The sequence below is a fragment of the Juglans regia genome, chromosome 7 (genome assembly GCF_001411555.2).
Source record: "Juglans regia cultivar Chandler chromosome 7, Walnut 2.0, whole genome shotgun sequence".
NCBI classification, from domain to species: Eukaryota; Viridiplantae; Streptophyta; class Magnoliopsida; order Fagales; family Juglandaceae; genus Juglans; species Juglans regia.
The window spans coordinates 7,559,604-7,585,187 of NC_049907.1; the positions used below are offsets into that span (position 1 = coordinate 7,559,604).

General features: G+C 35.1%; 3 protein-coding genes across 3 annotated transcripts; 2 read left to right on the forward strand and 1 right to left on the reverse strand.

Annotated features, from left to right (window-relative positions):
- Positions 1-2,733: 2,733 nt before the first annotated feature.
- LOC108983845 lies at positions 2,734-3,806 on the forward strand. Its single transcript, XM_035692583.1, has one exon. It carries the CDS (start codon positions 2,762-2,764, stop codon positions 3,299-3,301), a length of 540 nt encoding a protein of 179 aa, XP_035548476.1. The 5' UTR covers positions 2,734-2,761; the 3' UTR covers positions 3,302-3,806.
- On the forward strand, positions 3,335-3,817 carry LOC118348866. The gene has a single exon (XM_035691394.1). It carries the CDS (start codon positions 3,335-3,337, stop codon positions 3,815-3,817), a length of 483 nt encoding a protein of 160 aa, XP_035547287.1.
- Positions 3,818-5,132: 1,315 nt separating this feature from the next.
- LOC118348867 (glutathione S-transferase T3-like) lies at positions 5,133-6,103 on the reverse strand. The gene is made up of 2 exons (XM_035691395.1): positions 5,672-6,103; positions 5,133-5,591 (listed from the first exon to the last, which is right to left on the reverse strand). The coding sequence occupies exons 1-2, from the start codon at positions 6,101-6,103 to the stop codon at positions 5,133-5,135; spliced, it is 891 nt and encodes a 296-aa protein (XP_035547288.1).
- Positions 6,104-25,584: the final 19,481 nt, after the last annotated feature.

Genomic DNA, 25,584 nt, shown 5'->3' on the forward strand with positions numbered 1-25,584 from the left:
TCATCTCCAAAACCCAGCTCACGAATTTCAATCATGGAAATCAAACAATAGCATATTAAGGGTGTAACAGGTCTGGTTTGGTCCGGTTTTGGACAATGAACCTCTTACTGCACCATACAGTTAACCATCCACTTATGCACCATCCACCTCAACTGTGCCAGCTTCCACTTAGCCAACCCTGGAGATGGTCCTTGATCCTCCTAGATGCTCACTTTGATTGCCTGGATACTCGTGTCAATAGCCTTGAAAAGATGGTGACACAATGTCTAGATGAACTCCATCAAAGTATTTAGTCCCCACATCCAGCAATTGGAGCAGCTGATGATGATCTTGGCATTGATTGATTTTTTCCTTCCATGACAAAAAGGGGGAGTAGCATATTCGTAGGGGGAGTGGTATATATGTAGGGGAGTAGGATATACTTAAGGGAAGCTGGTTATAAATAGGAAGAATACAATTTCTTTTAGAAAACAAATTTTTTTCTATTTCTTGATTAAACACAATCTCTGATGTGTTTACTATTTTTTAATGATGATGATCTTTGATGCAAAATGTGCATGTTATGTTTATGCTTGAAGTCTTTGATTCCTGATTTGTTACCTGGCATTGGTTGAACAAGTATGAATATTTGTTTTATCTCTATGCATTTGGTGTGTTTACCTGTTTTTTAAGTGATTGCAGAAATGTTCCTTAACACATGAAGCTTGTTCAGAGACTGCACCTGTACTTCGGTATTTTGTGTTGAGGGTTTGATAGGATTAGGTCCATTACATATATAGGTTAGAGGTTTTTGTCACAAAAATGTCAAAGGGGGAGATTGTTAATGTAAAATGAGTGTATTGGCGTATTCAAGTGACATACTCAGTTAAATTGTGTGGTAACTTGTTGAGTGATGATTGGTTTAAGAAAACTCGAAAAAAAAAAAAAAAACAATGGATGAATAACAAGCTTGGCATACGCATAACAATGAATCGAGCAAACTCCAGACAAAAAGTTTACTCGACACGCGCTCGCACTATAATAGAAGTGGTTTTTTAGGAAGAAAAAATTCATAAAAAAAAAAACTGTGATTTCATCCCAAAATATCTCTTGGGACGAAAAAAAATAGTCCCAAGGTCGTTCCAATAACGGTGTCCCAAAAGATATTTTACCAAAAAACATCTTTTAGGACGAACTTGACCAAAGCCGTTAGATCACGTTCGAATAGAATATTTTTTTTGTAACGATAGAATTTCATCCTAGAATTACGTTCAAATGGTACAAACAAACTTGATGTTCGAACACCAAATATGTTCGAATGCATTTTTCGTAAGTGGTCAAACGATACCAATCCATTCGACCAAATAGGCATGAGGAAACGTTCGAACAAACAATTTGATGGTCGAACAATAAAATATGTTTAAATATATTGAGTAAGACGTTTGATCGGACCATAATAGGATCGAACGATTTGTTATTAGATGAAGTTCGAACGTTTATTTCATGTTCGATGATTTTGTTTGAATGGTTTTAAGTACACTTTGAACGTTCAAACAATACTTAAAACCATTGTTCGAAAAGGTTTGTTCGAACAAACAAATTGTAAAACCGATTACATTCGAATGTTTTGTATCAATATTCAAATGGATTTATTTATTTTGTTCGAACGGTTTTTGGTCGTTCGAACAGTAACTATTTTATTTTACCCAATAATGAAAAACCAAATAGACATACATAGTATTTTAAAAAAGTACATTACAATTTGTTCAATACCCATAAAAGTAGTCTAATAAGTGTGAATTAAATAAATAAAATAGTAGTACTAGCATCTTCATATAAAAATAGATCCCAAAAACTGTGGGTATAATGTAAATCAGTTGGTTGGAGGCTTGAACTATTGCATAAGCATCTGTATTTTGTGTTGCACCTCTCTCCTGGACTCATCTTGTTGTTGTTCGTGTTATTTCATGTGTATCTCCATGTCTTCTTATTTCGCCGATTGAGTCTTTAACTCATGCTGCCTTAGAGCACTGGTATTGGATTCATCAAATTCATCTTCAAAATTTGATGAAAAGTACATGTTTTCCATATATCTAAAACCTCCTTATCCATAACTCCACATTGGATTAGCCATTGGATTCATCAAAATAATAATATAATATTATTTTTTTAATAATATTATTTTTTATTTTTTATAATATATTTTACAATTACACTAATATATGTTAATTAATAATTTAATTTGATACTTAAATTATTATTTTTGAATTAATTTTTTTCTCAACCTAATTATCCAACAAACACATTTTGACAACCATTCTTCTACCCAACAATCATATATAGAATTTATCAACACATTTACAATTCTTTCATCCAACAAACATATTACCAATATTTCTTCTACCCAATTGTCATATCTAAAATTTTTGAAATCAACAAACACTTCCACAAACCCTTCTTCTCTACCTCACATCTACAATTCTAAAAGCTAACAAGCACATTCATTCCACCATGCACAATATCAAGCATTCATATCTATAATTCTTGAAACCAACAAGTAGATGGTGCCAACCATTCTTCTTTTACCAATTTTTTTAGTTACAACTAATAGTCTCGGATTAAGCTCTATAAATAGATCCATCCTCTCATTACTTCCCACTCATCAAAAACCAATCTTTCTTCTTTCATTCCATCAAATACACAATTCTCCCAATGCCCTATGGATCCCTTTAAGAGTATTGATCATATGGAAGATGAAGATTATTTTGATCACGAGGAGTATATGATACAAGCAATGGCCCTACATAGACAGCAACATGTAGCCGAGGGAGCATCTGCTTCACGTCGTCGTAATTCTCAACCTCGCATGTTCATCCGACATAATCCATTGGAAGGTCATGAGCGCCTTTGGAATGATTACTTTGCTGAGCCGTCAATATATCCGCCAAACGTATTTAGGAGGAGGTTTCGAATGCATCGTAATCTTTTTTTACGCATACATTCTGCAGTTGAAGCTCACGATGATTATTTTGTCCAAAAAAGAGACGCCAGTGGGAGACTTGGATTGTCCTCCCTTCAAAAGATAACTGCAGTAATTAGGATGCTTGCATATGGGGTTACGGCAGATCTTACAGACGAGTATGTAAGAATTAGAGAAAGCACCGCACGGTTGAGTATGAAGAAATTTGTAAAGGCGATCGTGTCAATTTTTGGGGGTGAGTACTTGAGGTCTCCAACCAATAGTGATATAGCGAGGTTACTAGAAGTCGGACAAAACCGTGGGTTTCCAGGAATGTTGGGTAGCATTGATTGCATGCACTGAAAATGGAAGAACTGTCTTAGTGCTTGGAAAGGTATGTACTCTGGTCACGTAAATGAACCAACTATTATTTTGGAGGCTGTTGCATCTTATGATCTTTGGATATGGCATGCTTTTTTTGGTTTGCCTGGGTCTCATAATGACATCAATGTACTCGATCGATCTTCTGTTTTTGCTACGTTGGCCGAAGGTCATGCTCCTCCGTGCAACTACACAATCAATGGTCACGAATACACAATGGGATATTATCTTGCTGATGGTATATATCCTTCATGGACAACATTAGTGAAGACAATTCCTGCTCCACATGGAAAAAAGAAAAAACATTTTGCTGCTTGTCAGGAGTCTGCAAGGAAAGATGTGGAGCGAGCCTTCGGAGTACTCCAAGCTAGATTTGCAATTGTGCGTGGACCTGCTAGGTATTTTCAGCCCCGAGTTCTAAAAGACATTATGTACACATGCATTATCTTGCACAATATGATCGTTGAAGATGAGCGTCATCAATATCTCGGGGACTGACCAGTTTATTTACGAATCCAATGATGATACTCCACATGAGCCAATTTCACGCGATAATATACCTGAATTCATGGAGTTCATTGCGCAACATCATCGAATTAGAGATAGAGGCACTCATTCTCAACTCCAAGCTGACCTTATCGAGCATTTATGGAATTTTCATGGCCGCTCATAATTTACGAGTTATGAAGTTTATTGCCGTTGTTTATTGTCGAGTACCCGTGGAATATGCATGGAGTTCACTGTTGTTGTTTATGACTATTAAATAAGTTTATTAGTTATGATGTGTCGTTGTTTATTGTTTTAAAGCTTTTTATTGGAATATTGTTTTAAAGCTTTTTGGAATATGAATGTCATTTGAAATATTGCAAATTCATATTGATGCTTAAAAAAAATATATAACAGACAATGCACATTCTGTGGTTGCATTGTTTATTTTTAATTTTATCATTGTTGCATTGTTTATTTTATCATTTTAAGAAAATATATAAAAGACAATGCACATTCATTTGGCTAATATGCCAAAGTATGATACATATGAATGCACATTCCTTCGGTTTATTTTATCCTATCCTGTTTTGTCCTATATACTTTTATCATTGAATAGTCAAAATGTGACAAAATGTACCAGGTTTCTAAGTATTCAGATTAGCAACAAACTGAGGGAAGAAGAGAACGAAGTCCACAACAAAATAAACTAACATGAGCCAAGAGACTGCTGGCTGTCCAGCCTTAACAAAATAAAGTCTCTAAAATCCACAACATCAACTAACATTCAAGAGACTGCTGGCTATCCATATCAACAAAATAAAGTCTCTAAAATCAACAACATCAACTAACATTCAAGAGTTTGCTGGCTGTCCATATCAACAAAATAAAGTCTTTAAAATCAACAAAATAAACTAACAACATTCAAGAGACTGCTGGCTGTCCATATCAACAAAATAAAGTCTCTAAAATCAACAAAATAAACTAACATGAGCCAAGAGACTGCTGGCTATCCAGCCTCAACAAAATAAAGTCTCTAAAATCCACAACATCAACTAACATGAGCCAACAAGTGGCTGGCAAAATAAAGTCTCTAATCATTAACTAAGCCCAGTCATCTATTTAAAACAAAACTAACATTCAGTAGTACTAGTGGCTGCCCAACCACATGTTTTGGATATACATGTGGCTGCCCAGCCACTAAATACTGGAATTTTGGGTTGTAAATGAACCAACAGTTACACACCTCCATGAGGTATGGATGGAGATGTGTCGAATGTACCTTCGGAATTATTCAAAGAGTCCTCATAAATTTTCTTCTGAATATTCAGGAAATAGGCTTTTGCATGACGGTCATATTAGAAAGATCCTTACTCATGATCTCCGCCTCGAACTTCCTCTTATCAAGTTCTAGTTGTGCACCTCTCACTTCATCAGCCTTCGTCACCCATGCTCTCCTCTCTCCCATGAACAGTCGCCTATCAGCGGTCATTTTTTCTAACGCACCGTTGAAGTTAGCATCACATGATTCCTGGGCCTTCCGCTTCCCCAAGTTATCTTTCTCAAGTTTTTTGCCTGGAGGCCTCTCAACATTCTCCTCCAGAACGTCATCGGGAACTTCAAGAGACTGCTCATTGGCTGGACGTTTATCGGGTGGTTTTCTCCTTGTATTCAGATTGTTCATGTGTTGCTGCCATTTGGGTTCGTGTCTCAATTGACACCAACAATACTCCACTGTGAAATTCCCCTTCTCTATCTCTTTGTACATTATTTTAGCTTTTTCAATCTGAAAAATTGAAGGAATATTGTCAAAAAAATAAATAATAGATAAAAAAAATACATTATTTAACGGAAAATGGTACATACCTTGTCTTGCTCGGTTGCACCACTTGGGTGCAATGATTCTACTTGCGCTAGAAATGCACAAAACTTGTTTGTGCATTTTTGGATCATGGACCAACGATTGATCAATGACCCTATCGAACGATTTGCAATATTTGGTTTTTTATACTCGTGATAAAACTCAGAAATTCTGTCCCACATTTGAGTGGATTTTTTATCGGTACCCCGTATGGCATCAATGCTAATGTTGAGCCAACCGGAGACAAGTAAGTTATCCTCCTCAACAGTGAAAGATGCACCTCTCTGAAATTTTTTTGGAGGAGGCCTCTTTTCACCATGAAGAGGAGTTGTTTGGATCATAACATTAGAATATTGCTCATATGTTGGAGTGCAACCTTCTCCTCCATTTTGTAAGAGAGTGGTGAAGAAGGGATCCTCCTCAGATGGACTGCCCATCCTTTAAGAATCAAACAATAGATACAAGGCAGCACAATAAGCACAAAAAATTAGATACAAGGCAGTACAATAAAATAGATACTAGGCAGCACAAGAAAATAGAGCAGTGGAAGCACATTTTAAAAAAATATCAAACCATGTTGCATGTTGGTTTTCCAAGTTTAATTTTGATTAAACTGTTAAGTTCATACACATCATTACAATTAGCAGTTCATACACAGCAAGTTCATATAGGCTGCCCAGATCATGAAGAGAGAATGAGTTTATGCTTGAATGAATACATCAAATACACAGCTCAACAAAAGAGTCACAATTCTTGACTGCTGCCTAGTCACAATTCTTAACAAACATAAATGCTTGACTGCTACCCAGCCACTAAATACAACTCAAATACTGGAATGCAAGTTCAAAATTAGAGATAGTGGCTGCCCAGCCACTAAATACAACTCAAATACACAACTCAAATACACAACAGCAAGTTCAGAATTAGAGATAGTGGCTGCCCAGCCACTAAATACAACTCAAATACACAACTCCACGAGTATAGGCACACGGACCTCACATTACAAGATGCACTTTATTTGTATGAAAGTATTTATTGGTTTGTTACAATGGTACCCCTAACCATAGGAAATTTTATGATACCATTCCTTCATAAAAAGTGGTTTCAATTATACAACTCTACCAAACCAACCAAAAAAAAAAAAAAAATCTCATAACAGCCACAACCCAATGGAGTCACCAATATAGAATACTCTAGTTCATAACATCAACTTATTATGGGTATGATCTTCCACCTTCCATTGCCAAAATACAATATGTATAAAACAATTCCTACAGCTGTCACAATTTAGAAAGGACTAGTCATATCTACACTATACTACAAAAGTTCTAGTCATATCAACATTCATACAAAAGTTCTACAATTCAGCCCCACCCAATATAAGGATTTAACACAACACCTTCACAATCCAGGGCATCACAAACTCCTTGTAAAATAAAGTCACATGACAGGCTGCCCAAATTCTTGTTCATATTTACATTTTATCCAGCACAATCAGCCAAAGTTACAGCCCCTAATTTTATCCAACACAATCAGTCTAGGCTTAATATACACAATCAAAACTTCATGCAATTTGATTTCCTAAAGACTAATAAAACTTGAGGTTTATCCAAAAAATCATTAAAGTTGCAAACTTGTTTGTTCATAACCTTCGGCAGTACTAGTACCAAAACGTAAAATACAGAGAGCTCTATATCCAGCATATATCTTGAATATTAGGCATGGACGGCAGGTTCATCACCAGCCCTTTTATCAGTAAAACTGGGCAAGAAGAGAACATTGACAGCCCCCTAGAAATGGGGCCGAATCCCCTCCTCCACCATCTTTGACGACATAAAGATCATATAAATTCATACAAAATCAATTCATCCCCAAGAAAAAGGTCATATAAAATCATATAAATGATCATGCAAAATTTTTCATACATGCATATATGATTAATATATATATATATATATGAGAGAGTGAACTCACGGAGAGGGAGAACGTTCGGAGCAAAGGGAGAAAGGATCGGCAACGGTGTGCCTATGGAGGTGATGGAGGTCCTGTTTCACCTGAAACACCTCGTACGAACTTCAACATCTGCTTCACGAAGATGAACGGGTCACTTTCTCGGCAAAGTTTATGATACAAGCTTTGGGAAAAACAGGAGGAAACGGAAGGAAGAAACGGAGAGGAAGAAAGGGAGCGGAAGAAAGAAAGGGAGAGGAAGAATCGAAACGGGAAGTCAAGATTTGGGGGTTTCGGGGTGGAGAAGAAAACAGAGAAGAGAGGGAAGACCGAATGGTTTGCCAGATTCGGGAAGAAAGAAAGGGAGAGGAGAGGAAGAAAGAAAGGGAGAGGAAGAATCGGAAATGGATTTGAGGATTTCGGGATTCTGGGGTAGAGGAAGAAGGAAGAGAAGAGGGGGAAGAAAGAACTGGAGATGTGTCAATTCGGGAAGAAAGAAAAGGAGAGGAGAGGAAGAAAGAAAGGAGAGGAATCGAAAGGGATTGGGGATTTGGGGATTTCGGGGTAGAGGAAGAAAGCATAATAGAGAGGGAAGAGAGAACGACTTTGCGTGCGAAATAATTTTTTCGTAATAAAATAACCGGATAGATGTTGAATAGTAGGTCGCCAAGTTTGGCGATAAAGGAGAGTTCACTGTAGCTAAAAGCTTGATATTTAAGAAAAAGGTGAATCCAATGCCGGGTATTTTGAGTGAAATTCTTCAAATTATGGACATTGGACTCATTTGATGAGTCCAATGCCAGTGCTCTTATAGTCAATTCTTTGATCTTGAAATTTGGCTTTCTCTAACAGTTTAAAGGTGTTAGAGGCAAACTCGGACAATGAGGAAGACCTAAAAGGCTTTACACAGCAACCCAAACCCCTCAAATATCCTGAACATTGACCCAGAACTTGTGTAAAAATTTCAACATCACTTGTTGATGAATTTTGATTTGACGCAAATTCAGCACTTAGGGCAGCCATTTTATCCTACACACAAGAGAAAGAATTAATATCATCACAAATATTCCAATATATTTAATTAAAATGGATTATAATATTTACATAATTTTCACAAGCATCGAGATGAGTCCACTTTCCATTAAGATCAGTATGTGATGCAGCATATAATTTTATCAGATCACAATTGGTAACTAGATCTATATTAAGAAATGAAAATTACAAATAGGACACATAAAGATTTATTTGATTTACCTTATATGATAGATCCTCAAATATGTCACAAAATGTTTTCCAATCGGAAGGTCGGACATCCTGAAAAGGATGTTGGCGTATGCCCTGTTTTCTAACTTATTATAATGTTCATGACACCTTACCTTATACTTGCATAATGCATTACATATAAGCTCATTGACAGTCTTCCGCTCCTCACTTAGACTAAAATTTAGTTTAAACTCGTCCTTAAAAAAATATATACACAAAGATATTATCACCCAGAATATTGTAGATTTTGCATACATATTAAATAATATTAATAAAATCAATCATTTAAACATTACCAAATAATGCTTCTTGGTAAGCTCTTCCACATCTTGGGGGATTTTCTGCCATGAACTCTTAGCCAAAAGTGTATAAGTTCGTATAAGAGCACCCACATGCAATGCAAGTCAAGCTGATGGTTGTCATTCGCCTCTGGTATGTTCGTAATGTTAACATTAATCTTATACACTTTATGATATTTTCCAATATCATGCCTCTAGTAGTATCTCGACCTGGACGGGATAGTACTGGTAACTTTATTAAATATAATATTCGTTATAGAAATGAAGTAAATTATGGTTAGAAACATGTAATATGTCTATTTTATGACCTTAATTAAAACAAAATGATTATTAGAATTTTACCTCGTTTTGTAGAGTCAATCTCTAGTGGTGAGTCAAACGGAGAGCTACGAACAGGTGGAGATGGGATAAAAATTTCCTTCCCTTTGGTGGCATAATTTTGAAATACTAATATATTCATTACATAAAAGATTTTTCATAAAATGTAATGTGAATACAAAATTGGTCAATCATCTGCATTAGTTTCATTTGACTATTCACCCTCATGATCTATAGATACTTTAGATGACTCAACATTTTGTTCCACTGTCGCATCAACAATTTCAATCTCAATATCTTCCCTATGTAATGGAATCATCTCATACTGGCTCAAATCCACAAACAAGTTAAAGATAGGTTGACTCTCTTCTTCTTCATCTTGTCGTTCCGCCTCAGAGATAACATCATATATATTTCTTGTAGAAAACTTTTGTACTACTCGCCATTGATTTCCTAACTCGAGATCATCTAAGTAGAATACTTGAGATGCTTGGGAAGTCAAAATAAAAGCATCGTCTTCATACCATTTTTTTTTATGTATTAATACTCAAAAAAATTTCATCATCGCAGACTCCCCCTATAGGATTGCTTAAATCCCACTAATCACACTTAAACAGATACACCACAAGCTCCCTCAAATATCTCATTCCAATTATATCGACAATAACTCCATAGAAATAAATGTTTTATCCGTCATGACTTCTTTCAACTAAGACACTACTATTTTATATTTTCCTATAGAATTCTCAATCCATTATTTGATACCTACTTTATCGAGAAATACATGTAGAATATCGAGCAGCGCATCTTAAAGGGCCACCCCAATGTATACAGTTCGTCCGATATATTTTTTGGATTACTCGCATGCATTTGTAAAACTTACATATTGAATAAAACATAAACATTCATAAAAAAAACAATCAATATATTTTTTTGGTAATTCAAACTCACATATGTAATGTCATTACCTATTGTTCAAACTATTTCGGGAACTCATCTTCATGTTTCTAGTTTATATCATTTACTCTCGGTTCTTTGAGCACGTTAATATAATTACTTAAATTGAAGATTACCAAATAATTTATATGCTTATAATTTTTTAAGTAAATCACAATATTATAATAAATAATGAAAACTTACTTTAAGTGGCTCTCTATGTCAGGGCAATTGTTCAGCATGTACCACTAAACTTTCTCGAACTCTCTTCTACACAAATCATAACCACGCGCTACACCAAGTGGACGTACTTGTTGGGAAAACACATAAAGCCCATTTTGTTGTCTTACATGGTCAACATCAAAGTTTCTTTCCAGTCGATCAAACCATGTGTCAATTCCGTGGAAGTATTTGGAACAGAATGTACGTCACTCATCATCAATATATGTTTCTGCAATTGATCCTTGTGTTATTGTGTTCTATTGTGTTATTTATCCTCCCATTTTGTTCTGTTTTGTTATTTAAGCTCCTATTGTCTATTATTTTCAAGTATTAATTATACTCTCATTATGTTTATTATTATGAAGATCTATTGTGTGATAATTTAAAATAAATTTTTGGAGTTTAATTAGTAACTTAATTATAGTTCTATGCAATCTATAATGGAAATTCAAGAATGATTGTTTGAATGAAACATATATTGTTTGCATGTAACAGATACTGTTTTGCTGTAACAGATACTGTTCGAATGGTAACAGATACTGTTCGAACAGTTTCAACCCAATTTTTAGACTCGAAAGAAAAATAACATCAACAAATATATATAGACGACCAAACACAAATCAACCTAGTGATTACTCACAAACACAAATCATGTATCATGGAAAAATATAGATATATATTATAATAAGTAGAAATCAAAGATTTTACCTTCAATGCAACTCCAAACAATCCAATAAACACAAAAGACCTCCACCAATGTCGGATTATGGGATTCAGCGATGAGCCTTAGGGACTCGTTAGACTTAGGGGAGTCTATCGGTACTTGACAGCCTAATCTGCCGATGCACCTTGTGCGCACTGCAAAGCCCCTCATGCTCACCCGCAGCACGTATAGATGTGGGGCTCTGCGCTGTCAAAGTGTATAAGGAAATAAAATTGTACGTCTGCTAACAACAATTGCTTTTGGTCTAATGGTAAGCGTTTGATTCTAACAAGTGATATCAGAGTGAGGTCCAGGGTGTCACTGGGGGGGAGATTGTTGGATTATGGGATTCAGCAATCTCCCTTAGGGACTCGCTGGACTTAGGGGAGTCTATCAGTGCTTGACAGCCCAACTCGCAGGTGCACCTTGTGTGCACTACGAAGCTCCTCATGCTCGCCCACATCACGTATAGATGTGAGGCTCTACACTGCCAAAATATATAAGAAAATAAAGTTGCACCTCTGCTAATAGTAATTGCTTTTGGCCTAGTGGTAAGCGCTTTATCCTTACAACATTTAGGGGATACAATAAAATTAGTAAACATCTAACATTTACAATGAAGAACATGAGTTAAGGTGTATAGATATTTACCAAAGCTGAACTCTTAGAAAAATTCATGTGCAACCCTTTCTTAAAACTCTCCCTATCTCTATCCCTATCTCTCTCTCTTTCTCTCTCTCTAAATCCAAGTGTGAGCACCTCTCTCTCTCTCTCTCTCTCTAAGTTTTTGAAGACAAAAGCCACTCAAATACCTCAACACTATATGGAATTCGAAGAAGAAATCTGAAATGAAAAGTGTGTGGTGCTTGAAGTGATATGTGGTATTTAACCCAGACCTATTATTTTTTAGCTTATGACGATGACAAAATGTCTTTGTAACAAGTTCATTGAATTGAAACGACATCGTTCCAATTAAAATAACATTTATTATAGCGAAAAAATTTGTCACCTTTGCACCTTTTTTAAATCTATAACATTCATACACCTTACATATACGTTCGAACATAAAAATAAATTTCAGCGTGCAATTCTTTTCGCTGACAAGATTTTTGTGACATTGTTCAAACGGTAATAAAGAACCGTTCGACTTTAATCTGATGCTCAAGGATTGGCGGAAGAAATTCCTCATTTCAGTAGCCACCAAAAACCCTAGCCACCGTTCGAACGTGACTCGGCACTAGAAAACCCGTTCAAATGTTCCTATCATGTTCGGACGTAAGGTACTACCATTCGAGCTATGGTACATCATAACATATATATTATATACTCATGATAGATTTTATAAGTATATATTATAAATACTATATTAATAATAGTATAGTATAATACTATAATATATATGATAGTATATATTATAGTATATATACTATCATATATATATATATTATAATATATATACTATACTATCATATATATTTTATAATATATATACTATGATATACTAAACTATGATATATACTATCATACTATATAGTACAGTATTAGAAGAGTATTAGTATTAGTTTATATATTCTAAAAATATTATATAGTTATAGTAATTTTTATGGTTATTAACTTATTTATCTATAGTATTATAGTATATAGTATTATTATTAGTATAGTATAGTATAGTATAGTTTCTAGTATAGTGTAGTGTACTATACTATAGTGTAGTCTAGTATAGTATAGTATTAGTATTAGTTTAGCATATTTGTCATAAAAAAAAAGTATTAGTTTAATATAGTTTAGTATATTATTATATGATAGTATTAAAGAGTTTAGTATAATATAATATAGTATAGTATATTAATTAAGGTATAGAATATTAACAAGTTGTAGTATTATAAGTTATAGTATTAACAGGTTATAGTATAGAATTATAATTTACAGTATAGTATATTAACAAGTTATAGTATTATAAGTTATAGTATTAAGAAGTTATAGTAGTATAGTATAGTTTAGTATATTATTATATGGCTTTCCAGAGCCTCTATTCTCTCTAGACCAAAACACTCTCCCTTCTCTCTAAACTTTCACTACAAATCCGGCTAGAGGAGGTGGGAACTTCGGCTCCCTTCCCCCTCCCTCCCTCTCTCCCCCCTCTCTCCCCCTTTGTGTACTGCTATGTTTTGTGTTTTTGTACTTTTTCAGGCCAAATAAGGGAGAATCACAGACCAACACGCGCCCCTTCATGGTGTTGCCTAGTTATCAATCTTCAGGACCACCAAATGCGGCTCCAAACAGAGCGGTGAGTAGCCCGCACGCGCTAGTTGAAGTTCTCGAAGACGTTCGGAGCGTGGCTCTCAAGCACCACCGGGAAGCCCTTTGTCGATGCCACGCACGGTGCTTCTAGGTTTGTGAGTTTGAGACTTCCAAGATTGACCGTCGGTTTTCCTCCCAAAGTGGCGCTTGTACTGCACGCACCACAGCAGCCTCTTGGAGCACTATTTTTCCAGTTTTCGCAGTATTTTCCCATTGTATTTTATTTCGCTTCCTGTCTTTACTTTTTTGAAAAATAAAAATCTAAAAAAATAGTGCCTTCGGACCGTAGTCCAAATGGAGTGGTCCCCCCATCCGCTTAGGTGGTTCTTATGGTGGGGTTGGTGCACCCTACTCGGCTTAGTCGGGGTATGCGGTTTTGTCACCCAGTTGTTGTTAACTCTGTCGTGGACAGAGTTATGCTATCTTTAGACTTAGGCCTTTAGAGATCTGTCGTCTGGACTAGAACATGTCAACTACAAAAGTGTGTTGGGAAGCTATTAAGGTTTGTAACTGGTTTGTTTTTAAGTCAACTTTGTATGTCCTCTTTTAATGAATGAAATTTGGTCTGTTATTATAATAAATAAAAAATAAAAGTATATTATTATATGATAGTATTATTTAGTATAGTATAGGGTATTATAGTTTAGTATGGTATATTAGTTAAGGTATAGTATAACTTGTTAATATATCAATGATACTATAGTATAGTGATATGGTGATATAACATAACATACATCACGTGTTATATCTCTTTAGTATATAACAAGTGATCTAGTGATATAACTTGTATATAACTTGCTATATGACTATATAATATAGAGAATATAACACATACTCTATAGTACTATAATATAATATATATATAATTTTATACGATAAGTGTGACTTTTATTACTCTTTTAATTATGAAAAGTGTCAGTTTTCCTTCAATTCTATTGATTTTATTTTATTTCTATATTATTTTCTTTATTTTCTTGGATTTAAAGGAATAAGAAGATTTAGTGCGAAATGAGAGCATTTCGGTACAAAATAAGAGACTACAGATCCAGACCAATGAGAGACAGAGGGTCTGAAGAGAGCCGACGAGATTTGGACAAAGAGTCTTGTTCTGTGGGCAGCAAAGAGATTTCTCTTGCCCAAAGACAAAAAGACTTATTTCTCTGTAGGCGAGGAAACTCACAACTAGAAGGCAGGAAGACTTGGCGACAAGACTCTAGGCGGTTAGATTGGGCGACTAGTTTAACCGACCAACTTAAAAAACGAACCTAAACGACATCATGGGCAACAACGAGACAAAAGGCGAGCAGCTTTACTACTTAGTAGGTTGCGAGAGGGTTCTCTAATCCTGATCAGAAGTCTGTTTACTGGGTAGGCGAGAAGACCAGTTTTATTCAGCACACACGGAATCTACCCGATGTGACAATTCCTCCCAACCGGGATCAATATGTTGATGATCACCAAATCCCAAACTCTGTAAATCAAGCCGAATATCACAAAATCTTCCATTTTAGAGAAGCTGGACGAAAAAGACATGCAGGAAAATAGGAAAAGAAAGAATTGAATGGGACAAAAAGTCGGCTGGTGGAATCACTCACGCGGGAATCCGGAACTATGTTTTCGACTGGAAAAGAGAAAAACAAATATAAGAAAGCTAGGGGCCAGCGAAGACGCAGAAGAATTTCTTTTATGAAGAGATTGGAGTCTGAGTGAAGAGAGAAGGTAGAGTTTTAGAGTCGAATATTACTCCAAAGATTATTTCTTTTAAGTTCTTTCAAGAAGGTAGATCTGGGGAAGCAGAGGTGTGAGCTGCATGCATCATCAACTGACTCCAATAAAAAATACTAGTTTTATCCTTTCTCTTTTCAGTTTCATTATGAACTAATTCTATTTTCTAGAACTTTGATGTAGCTTAGTATTGAACACACATTTTATATTCCAAGTTATTTTATTTTCAATATTTTCATGATTAAGTATTTATTCCTTGTTCTTAATGCTTACAATTTTCTAACTAACTATTGTACGATCTTTTGGATTGCAATGAAATCGAGAGGTGATTTGTGATTAAAGCTCTAGGATTAAACACTATTAGTTGAGCGAAAGTAGAGATATTCGCGACTAGTATGATTTTCAAGAAAAATTCAAAGAACTAAATGTGTCTCCAATTAGTTAAATTCTCATAGAGATATGGAGTTATTAGTTGGATATATTTTTGGTATTATTCGAGAGAAAATATTGAATAGTTAATGGATTTTTATCATCAACTTGGGATAATTGGGATTCTATAACAAAGAAAAATAAATTGTATGGGATTTGCTAGGTTAAGTCAAATGGTCTAGATCTATTCTTATTATTTTTAAAATCTTCATTTTAATGTTATTTTCTTCAATTTAATTTAGATAAACCATTTTTCAAATTTTGGTTTTCCAAATAGTAATTAATTTAGTCAATTTCGATACTTAATAGCATAATTATTCCCTGTGGGTTCGATAACCGTTTAAAACACTTTACTACTTGTTACGATTATGTGCAATTGCAAATATATTTTTATGCAAACCAGCTACATTTTTACGACTTTGGATTTTATTTTATTTTATTTAAAAAAAAAAAGAGAGAACAATGCATACAATAAAGAGAAGAAGAAAGAGGTCGCCATGATTGAAAGAACCTTACGTCGAATCAATAAAGAGAAAAATAAATAGATCATCGCATCTAAATTTAAAATGGTTGACAAGGAGTACAAAGCATTCAAAAATTATGCTATTACCACATTGACGGCTCAGGTGGCAAATCTATCATAGCAAATAGGTAAGCTGAACTTTAATGCTATTCAAACTATTGTTGTTTGTGATCATTGCGCAGGAAATTATTCAAGTGTAGATTGACAAGTGGGAATCATTTTGCCCAACCGAGTTATGAACAAGCCCATTACGTGTCAAATTTCCAACGTCAAAATAATGCTTATTCAAATACGGTCAATCCTAGATGGAGAAATCACCCTAATGTTTCATGGAATAATAATCAAGTGTCAGCTAGACCACCTCAATAGTTTCCACAGCAAGAGAAGAAGCCGACACTTGAAGATATGATCATGAAGTACATGCAAAAGACAGATATGGTGAATCAAAACAACTTGACTTCAATTCGCAATCTTGAGGCACAAATCGGTCAGCTCTTAAACATGCTTACTGAGAGGACAGCATGGACTTTACCGAGCAACACTGTGACCAATCCAAAGGAACATGTCAAAGCCATAACATTGAGAAGTGGGTGGACATATGACTAGTCGGTAAATATCGAGCGAGATGAACAAGCTACCAAAAATGTGGAGTCTGAGAAGAAGGAAACCATGGACGAGGTGAAAACCGATCACAATGCAACCGACCAGCAAGCTAAGAAGACTAAGGAGAATAAAGGGGCTACAAAACCCAAGAAATCAAGGGAGTTTATTATCTTTCAATTTATGATCCACCAATTCATTTTCCGCAGAGATTAAGAAAAAACAAGATTAATAATCAGTTCTCTCTATAGTTGGCAGCCAAGGAGAGTAGTGCAATTATACAAAAGAAGTTGCCGCCTAAGGAACTAGGTCTTGGAGAAGCAAAGTCGACCATCATCTTTCTACAGTTGGCGGACAGATCCATTAAATACCCAAGAGGACTCATTGAGGACATACTGGTGAAAGTTGATAAGTTCATCTTCCCGATCGACTTCATTGTACTCGATATGGAGGAGTATGAGGAGATCCCTTTGATACTAGGCCGACCTTTCCTTGCGACAGGGAAAACCTTAATTGATGTCCAGAAAGGAAAACTCATTTTAAGGGTCGGCGATGAGCAGGTCACTTATGACGTATTTAAATATTTGGAATTCCCTTCCGAGGTACATTCTTATTTTCAAATAAATGACCGAGACGTGGTAATGGCCGACGAGACTTTTGGAGCTAAATTCTCAAAGCCACCATATAAGGAACCACTCAAACTTGAACTCAAACTGCTTCCATCAAATTTAAGGAACGAAGAGGCCTGGGAGATCTCCAAGGATTACACGGCTGCACATTCCTGTAAAATAATCAATTAGAAGACCAAAGAAAAAAAAATCAAGGGAGCATCTCTTACATTCTCCCATTCTTTGCTTTAATTTTTCTTCCTTTTTCTCATTGAGGACAATGTGATATTTAATTTTGGGGAGAAATGATATTATTTCTTTAAAAAAAATGATGATAAAAATAATATGGTTTGATGAATAAAAAAAAGGCCTATGTTAACAATATGATTGAAATTGATTATAATGTTTAGGAAAAATTCTCATTGATTGGGTCTAGTTAATTATTATTTACTTGATCTTAATTGATTTGATATTTCCTATATTTAATAAATGTCTCTTAAGATCATTAATTGTTTCGAGTACCTAGAGAAATTTTTTGTGAATTTTGTGAATTTTTATGGTCTCAACTTACTCTAGAACTTGTTTGAATACACTCGAGACGAAATCCTAGACAAAATATTACTGGAAAAATGATCCAAGCATTCTTTGGACCGATTGAGCCTTTCAAGCTTACATGTTTATTCTCTTTATCTCTAGTCACCCCTTTGAGTTTTATTGAAATATATTTTGACCTTATATTTTTCTTTCTTGTAAACCTCATATTCCCTACCCTATTTGAGCTTAAGCACTGATATCCTTACCTTTCAAGAGAACTAAGTTTACACGAAGTTACAGACTTATAAGAGCATGAAAGGCAAGAGAGGTAGAAGGTGTACAAGTAAAATAATTCTAGTAATATTATCAACATCATAAGTTTGGGGGTGTAAAAAGTCAACTCGTCTACTGTGTGGCTAACAAGAAAAGGCTGATGAGAGTCATCCACATAGGCAATCGAAAAGGAATGGAATATTTCAAAAATAAATCTGATCTGCTGAATAGAGGGGTAAATAGATAGATACTTTAAAGTGCAATAAAGAGAGGTATGTTGAGAGATTTACAAAATTTGAGAAGAGATGTTTGTGTTAGAAGTGAGAATGCTCTATTTATGTTCAAACTTAAGTTCTCTTGCTTTGTTTGAATCCTACATTTTCTTTGTAGCCCTCATCTTAGCCTTATATTACAAGTTTAATAAAGACATATTGATCCCTGGTAATAGTTTTTGTTCTACATTAGGGGAGATTGATTTGAAAAGCAAGTCTATGCAGTTTTTAGAGATCCATTATTTATTTACTTGTTTGCATAAAACTATCTGGGGAGCTAATGATGAAATGAGAATGATGGGTATGCATGAATGTGGGGATGGATAATGCAGTGGAATTGAGTTTTGAATTCACTTTTGGACTTGATTGATCTTGAATTATAGACTTTAGACAATCTTTGAGGCAATAAATTTTATGAATCAAACCAATGCTTGTTTTAATTGTCTTTTATTTTCTTCTTTGCTCGAGGGCAAGCAAAACTTAAGTTTGGGGCTATTTGATAAGTTTGATTTTTATGTGATTTTATTACTCTTTTAATTATGAAAGTGTCAGTTTTCCTTCAATTATGTTATTTTATTTTATTTCTAGATAATTTTCTTTTATGTTCTTGGATTTAAAGGAATGAGAAGATTTAGTGCGAAATGAGAGTATTTTGGTACAAAATAATAAACAACGGATCCAGACTGATGAAAGCAGCGAGATCTAAAGAGAGCCGATGAGATTTGGGTAAGGAGCCTTGTCCCGTGGGCAGCAAAGAGATTTCTCTCACCCAAAGGCGAGAAGACATACTTCTCTGTATGGGAGGAAACTCGCGACCAGAAGGCGGGAAGACTTGGTGACAAGGCTCTAAGCGTTTAGATTGGGAGACTAGTCTAACCGACCAATCTAAACGACATCATGGGCAACAATGAGACAAAAGGCGAGCAGTTTTACCGCTCGGTAGGTCGGCGAGAGGGTTCTATAATCCCGATCGGGAGTCTGTTTACTCGGTAGGCGAGAAGACCAGTTTTATTCAGCGCACATGGCATCTACCCGATGGGATAATTCCTCACAACTGGGATCAATCTACTGTAGACCACCAAATCCCGAACTCTGTAAATCAAGCCGCATGTCACTGAATCTTCCATTTTAGAGAAGTTGGATGAAAAAGGCATGCAAGAAAATAAGAAAAGAAAGAATTGAAGGGGAAAAAAAGTTGCCTGGTGGAATCACTTAGCAGGAATCTGGAACCGTGTTTTCGGCTAGAAAAGAGAAAAACAAATATAAGAAAGAAAGGGGCCAACAAGGACGCAAAAGAATTTCTTCTATAAAGAGAGTGGAGGCTGAGTCAGAGAGGGAAGGCAGAGTTTTAGAGTTGAATATTATTCCATAGATTATTTCTTTAATTTTATTTTGATGAGGCAGATCTGGGGAAGCAGAAGCATGAGCTGTATGTTTCATCAACTGACTCCAACGAAGAATACTAATTTTATTATTTTTCTTTCCAGTTTCATTATTAACTAATTCTATTTTCTAGAGTTTTGACGTAACCTAGCATTGAACACACATTTTATATTCCAAGTTATTTTATTTTCAATATTTTCATGATTGAGTGTTTATTCCTTATTCTTAATGCTTACAATTTTCTAGCTAACTACTGTTCGATCTTTTGGGTTGTAATGAGACTGAGAGGTGATTTGTGATTAAAGCTCTAGGATTAAACACCATTAGTTGAACGAAAATATAGATACTTTTCCATGATTAGTGTGATTTTCAAGAAAAATCTAAAGCACTTAATCAGTCTCCAATTTTTTATATTCACATAAAGATATGGAGTTATTAGTTGGATATATTTTTGATATTGTTTGAGAGAAAATATTGAATAGTTAAGGAATTTTTATCATCAAATTTTTTTTTTTGATAAAACGGATCTCATTCCATTCATTTAAAGAGGACATACAAATTTGACTTTAAACAACAAGTCAATTACAAACGTTAGTAGAATCCCAGTACACCATTGTGACTGACATGGTCTAGTCCAGACGACTTATCTCTAAAAATCGAAGTCTAAGAGATAGCACAACTCTGTTTCTGACAGAGTTTGCAGTAACCAAACACAAAACTCCATACCCAACTGGACGAGGTATGGAGAAACCAAACCCCAAACATCACCGACTAAGCGGAGGGGGGACAACACCCTTTGGACCTAAGTCCGAAGGGACAAATATTTTTGGGTTTTTTGTTTTCTTGAAAATAAAGATAATGCAAAAATAAATTACATTAAAAACACTGTAAAAAGAGAAAAATAGTGCACAAACGCCTCAGAAGGGAAAACCGACGGTCGGTCTTGGAAGATCCAGAGTCGCCAGTTCAGGAGGGCCACGCGCAGACGAGCTCCGAAATTTTCGTCCCGCGCATGCAGGCTACGCTCCACTCCGGTTGGAGCCGTGTTCAGTGGACCTGTAGATCGGCGGCTGGGCAACCTCCCGGTGGGGCGCGTGTTTGCTATAGGGACTCCGAAGATCACGAACGGCGATTCTCCCTTTATTTGGCCTGAAAAAAAAAATTGAAAAAAAACAAAACAAAAATACAAAGGAAAACCAGAAAGGGAGAGGGAAGGAGTGAAGGGGGAAGGAGCCGAAGCTCCCCCCCCCTCTAGCCGGTCTGAAAGATGCTGGGTTTTGAGAGAGAGTTTCAGCACAACAGCGAAAAAAAAAATCGAAGGGACAGTGCTATTGAACTCCTATCATCAACTTGGGATAACTGGAATTCTATAACAATGAAGAATAAATTGTGTGGGATTTGTTAGGTGAAATCAAATGGTCTAGATCTATTATTATTATTTTTAAAATCTTCATTTTAATGTTATTTTCTTCAGTTTAATTTAGATAAACTATTTTTTAAATTTTGGGTTTCCAAATAGTAATTAATTTAGTCAATTTCAATACTCAATAGCGAAATTATTCCATGTGGGTTCGAAAATCGTTTTCTTTAAAACATTTTACTACTTGTTATGATTATGTGCACTTGAAGATATATTTTTATGCAAAAACTATATGATAGTGATATATGATATATTATAATAAGGTATATATTATATGATATTATATGATATATGATATTATAATACTATATAATATAGTATATTATCATATAGCATATACTCATATATTATATGATATTTTTATATATGATTAGTATATACTATATGATAATATAGTACTATTTGATATTAAAATTAGCATATACTAATACTAATACTATACATTATAGTATTTATATATGAAATCACTATATGATATATAATACATATAATATCATATATTCTATAATATATTAAATATAAAAAATTAATTAATCTACTAAATTTAAATAAACAAAGTTCGAAGGGTATATACTATTGTTCGAACGGTAAGATAGTCTCAGAACTATTTGAACATATAACATATCGTTCGAATGGATCTCTACATATAAGGTATCGGGGGTGGCTTTTGAATGCCATCGCCGCCCTCATAACAACCATTCAAAATTTCAAACGTAACCCAACTCAATTGAACACCGTCATCACTATTGTTGTCACCGCCACCTTCAAAGACTCATTTCTTTCAAGATGTACAATCCTTACATTCAAATAATGGTTGATTTATATAGGTTTGGTTAGATTATTTGTAAAAAATAGGAAAACTTGGTTTTTTCATCGATGGCCATGAATCCACCATAGGCTATTTACCAACTGTTGTGTACTTGTTATTTGTGGAAGAATGAAAGGAATCAGTGAATTCCTTTCATTTTCATGGCCCCTGAGTTGACTCAACCATGACCGCGTTAGAACGTTACTGTAGGAACTCAAACGTCGAACGGTTGATCGATTCACCATACGTTCAAACTGAATTTAATTTTAGCATTCGAACATACATGTTTCACATTCGAATGAAGATGTAAAAATTATAACGTTCGAACAGTTAGGGATTCGATTGAACGATATAATAGAAAATAGTTTCTCATTATTTTAATTAGTATACAATTTTGTGAATATTCATGTATTATATTTTATAATTAATGTTGCATATATATTTTATTTTTTAAATTTCAGGTTGATAATGTCTTATAGCAAACGTAAGCGTGGTATACCAGGGCAACCTTCCATCGAAACTGTTCGAGAGACAACTATTTTATTAAGTGTCAGGTGAATATTTTTGACTTTCTAACTCTTATCTGGTTGGGTCATTCCTTGACATAAGTATTCATTGATCGTGGTTGGACATCAATCCTCAACTAGAAAGATGAAGTATGGGACCTCTTTTCTTATATTGACATCGTCTCTAAGTTCTATAAAGAGCTCGGTGGTGCCAGCCCAGATGACATTGGGGCATACACGATCTCTATCCGAGGAGCTTTAGTTATATTTTTAGCGGACATATTTGCTAATTTTATTGGTATTCCTCGATTGCGCACTGCATATCCAAACGTGTTGCCCAGAGAGTCTCCAATTTCAGGTGATGGGGAGACGACTGAGGACAAGGGATCTTATGCAGATGAACTTGATGGCTTCTTTGATCATGAGGTGAGGCAGTTGGTTGTAGGTCCAAATGCTCCTCACTATGATGGGACGAAAAGTATCAAACAGGCAGATCTATCTGGCTTCTTCAAGATCATGAACTTGATCATCGCCAACAACATTGATCCTCGGTAGCACAAGATAGATGTTGGCATGGATCAGGCGAAGTTTATGATATGCGTCACTTGTGGCATTCCTATCGAGCTAGTGGGTTATATATTCAATAACATTCTATTAGAGGCCCGATACATTATGACGGATATATTTCCATTCTGGATCTAATCACATGATTTCTGCTACATGTCGGGGTCCTGCCAGATATTGCTGAGCGTATCCAGGAGACGATGGAGCCGATCAACTCCTCCACTCTATCACAAAGCATGGGACACTCGAGACTTCATCTTCGTGATCCTATTCCAGACCCGATCGATACTCAAAGAGATGCACACCCGAGAGATCGTGGAGTATCGATTGGTGAGACATTCACACAAGCCGAGGCATCGCGCACAGCTACTCTTGAGGAGATGGCAGATATAGTGCATGTAGATATCAGCGGTGATCGATGTAGTGCGTACAGAGATCCGTACTGCCATGTCTGACTTACGTATAGAGATTAATGATAACATCTCTGACTTACGTACAAAGATTGATGCCATGTCTATGACTCAGCTCACGATCAGTCCTCGACTGACACAGCTAGAGACACGCCTAGCTACAGTCAATGAGGTGTGCAGAGAGTTGGGATCTTAGTAGTTTTTATCTTTTATTTATATATATATATTTTTTTTGTTTTTGGTATGGACAATATTTGTTGTTTTGTAAATTTAATTTAATTTTGAATTACTTTTTTTTATCTTTTCTAAATCAATTATTGATTTCTATTATTCCTATTATTTCATTACTAATTTTTATATAAATTAAATATTTATCCATAATTAAATAGGTTATTTTATTGCCATCAATAATTGTAAAAATTCTATAACCATTCAAACCGAATATATCATGTTCGAACGTTTCTCCATTCCCTTTAGAGATTTCTACAATAAATTTTCGTTCGAACATTATTAATTAACGTATTCGTTGGAATGGTATCATGATCTATTTGATTGGTAAGTTAATGTCCTGCTAAATTTATTAACTTAACTTGTCAATTTCTCATTCGATCATATATAATAAATGTTCGAACATTGATTAACTTTAACGTCCAAACGTTGACGTTCAAACGTTGTTATATGTTTTTCAAACGGTAAGTCAATGTCCCGCTAAATTTTGTTACTGAACACTTTAAATTCTCGTACGACCATATATAATATCCGTTCAAATGTTTATTTTATTTTGTTCCAACGTTTTTTGTTGATGTTCAAACTGTTATTTTATTAGGGACGAAATTACATGTATTGTTCGAACGATAAACACCTTCCATAATTTTTTACGTTCCTACATCTCATTTTTTTGGACGATTTTTATTTCGTCTCAAACAAAAATCATTCTAAAAATGAATTTTTATTGTAGTTTCGACCAGTTGATCATCTCTCTCACTCTTTTTCAAAGGTCTTGCTTCACCTTTTGTCCAAGGAATTCATTTCAAAAAATTAGACTATCGATTTGTAGCCTAGGCAAAAAGGATAGAGCGTTTTAGCTCCCATGATATATGATAGCCAGAAAATATTAAAACATGGGCTTGATTCTCTTTGGTTTTATCATGATGTCTTCCACTTGTGAATAGAAAAAAAAAGCACATGGGCATGGGAGCTAAAACGACAACCCATAACAAATTTTGAAATTTGCCTAAATGGGTTCAAAATCTATTGATAGAGATGGGTAATTCGTAGCTATCCTTTATGGTTTGATAGATTGAGACAATTTCTTAAAAAGCACAAGCACTCCAATGAATTGAAATTGGTTGTCCGCTGTAGAAAGAATATTATTATTCACGAAAAATTGAGAGAAATCTTGTTTCCTCCAGTTTGCGATCTCAAGCTTGAAATTGTAAAACCGTCAATGGGCTTCGAACATCTATTAGATCTGTTGTTGAGGACATGACAACCACATATCCGATCAATAGTGTCACCTTCCAACAACAAGAAAGAGGGGGGGGAGAGTAGGCGTCAAGGTGGGGAGAGGGAGGGCGATAAAGAGGGGAAGATGTTTTGAATTTTTTTTCTCATGCATGCAGGTGTAAAATGGAGTTTCCTGCACCTCTTACATGGCAGCGTGTCATTGGCAGGTGTAAAAATGGGATAGGCACCCGACCTGCCTGTAGCTTCTCCCATAGGAGTGTCACGTCAATGCTAGAAGTTTACTCCATAAATCAACTTCTTCACAAATTTATAAACAGCAGTAGTACGTACGAGTAGAGACCTCATGGCTGTGAAATGCTTATTATTTTATTTATGAAAGATTCTTTTTATCAATTACTAATTTA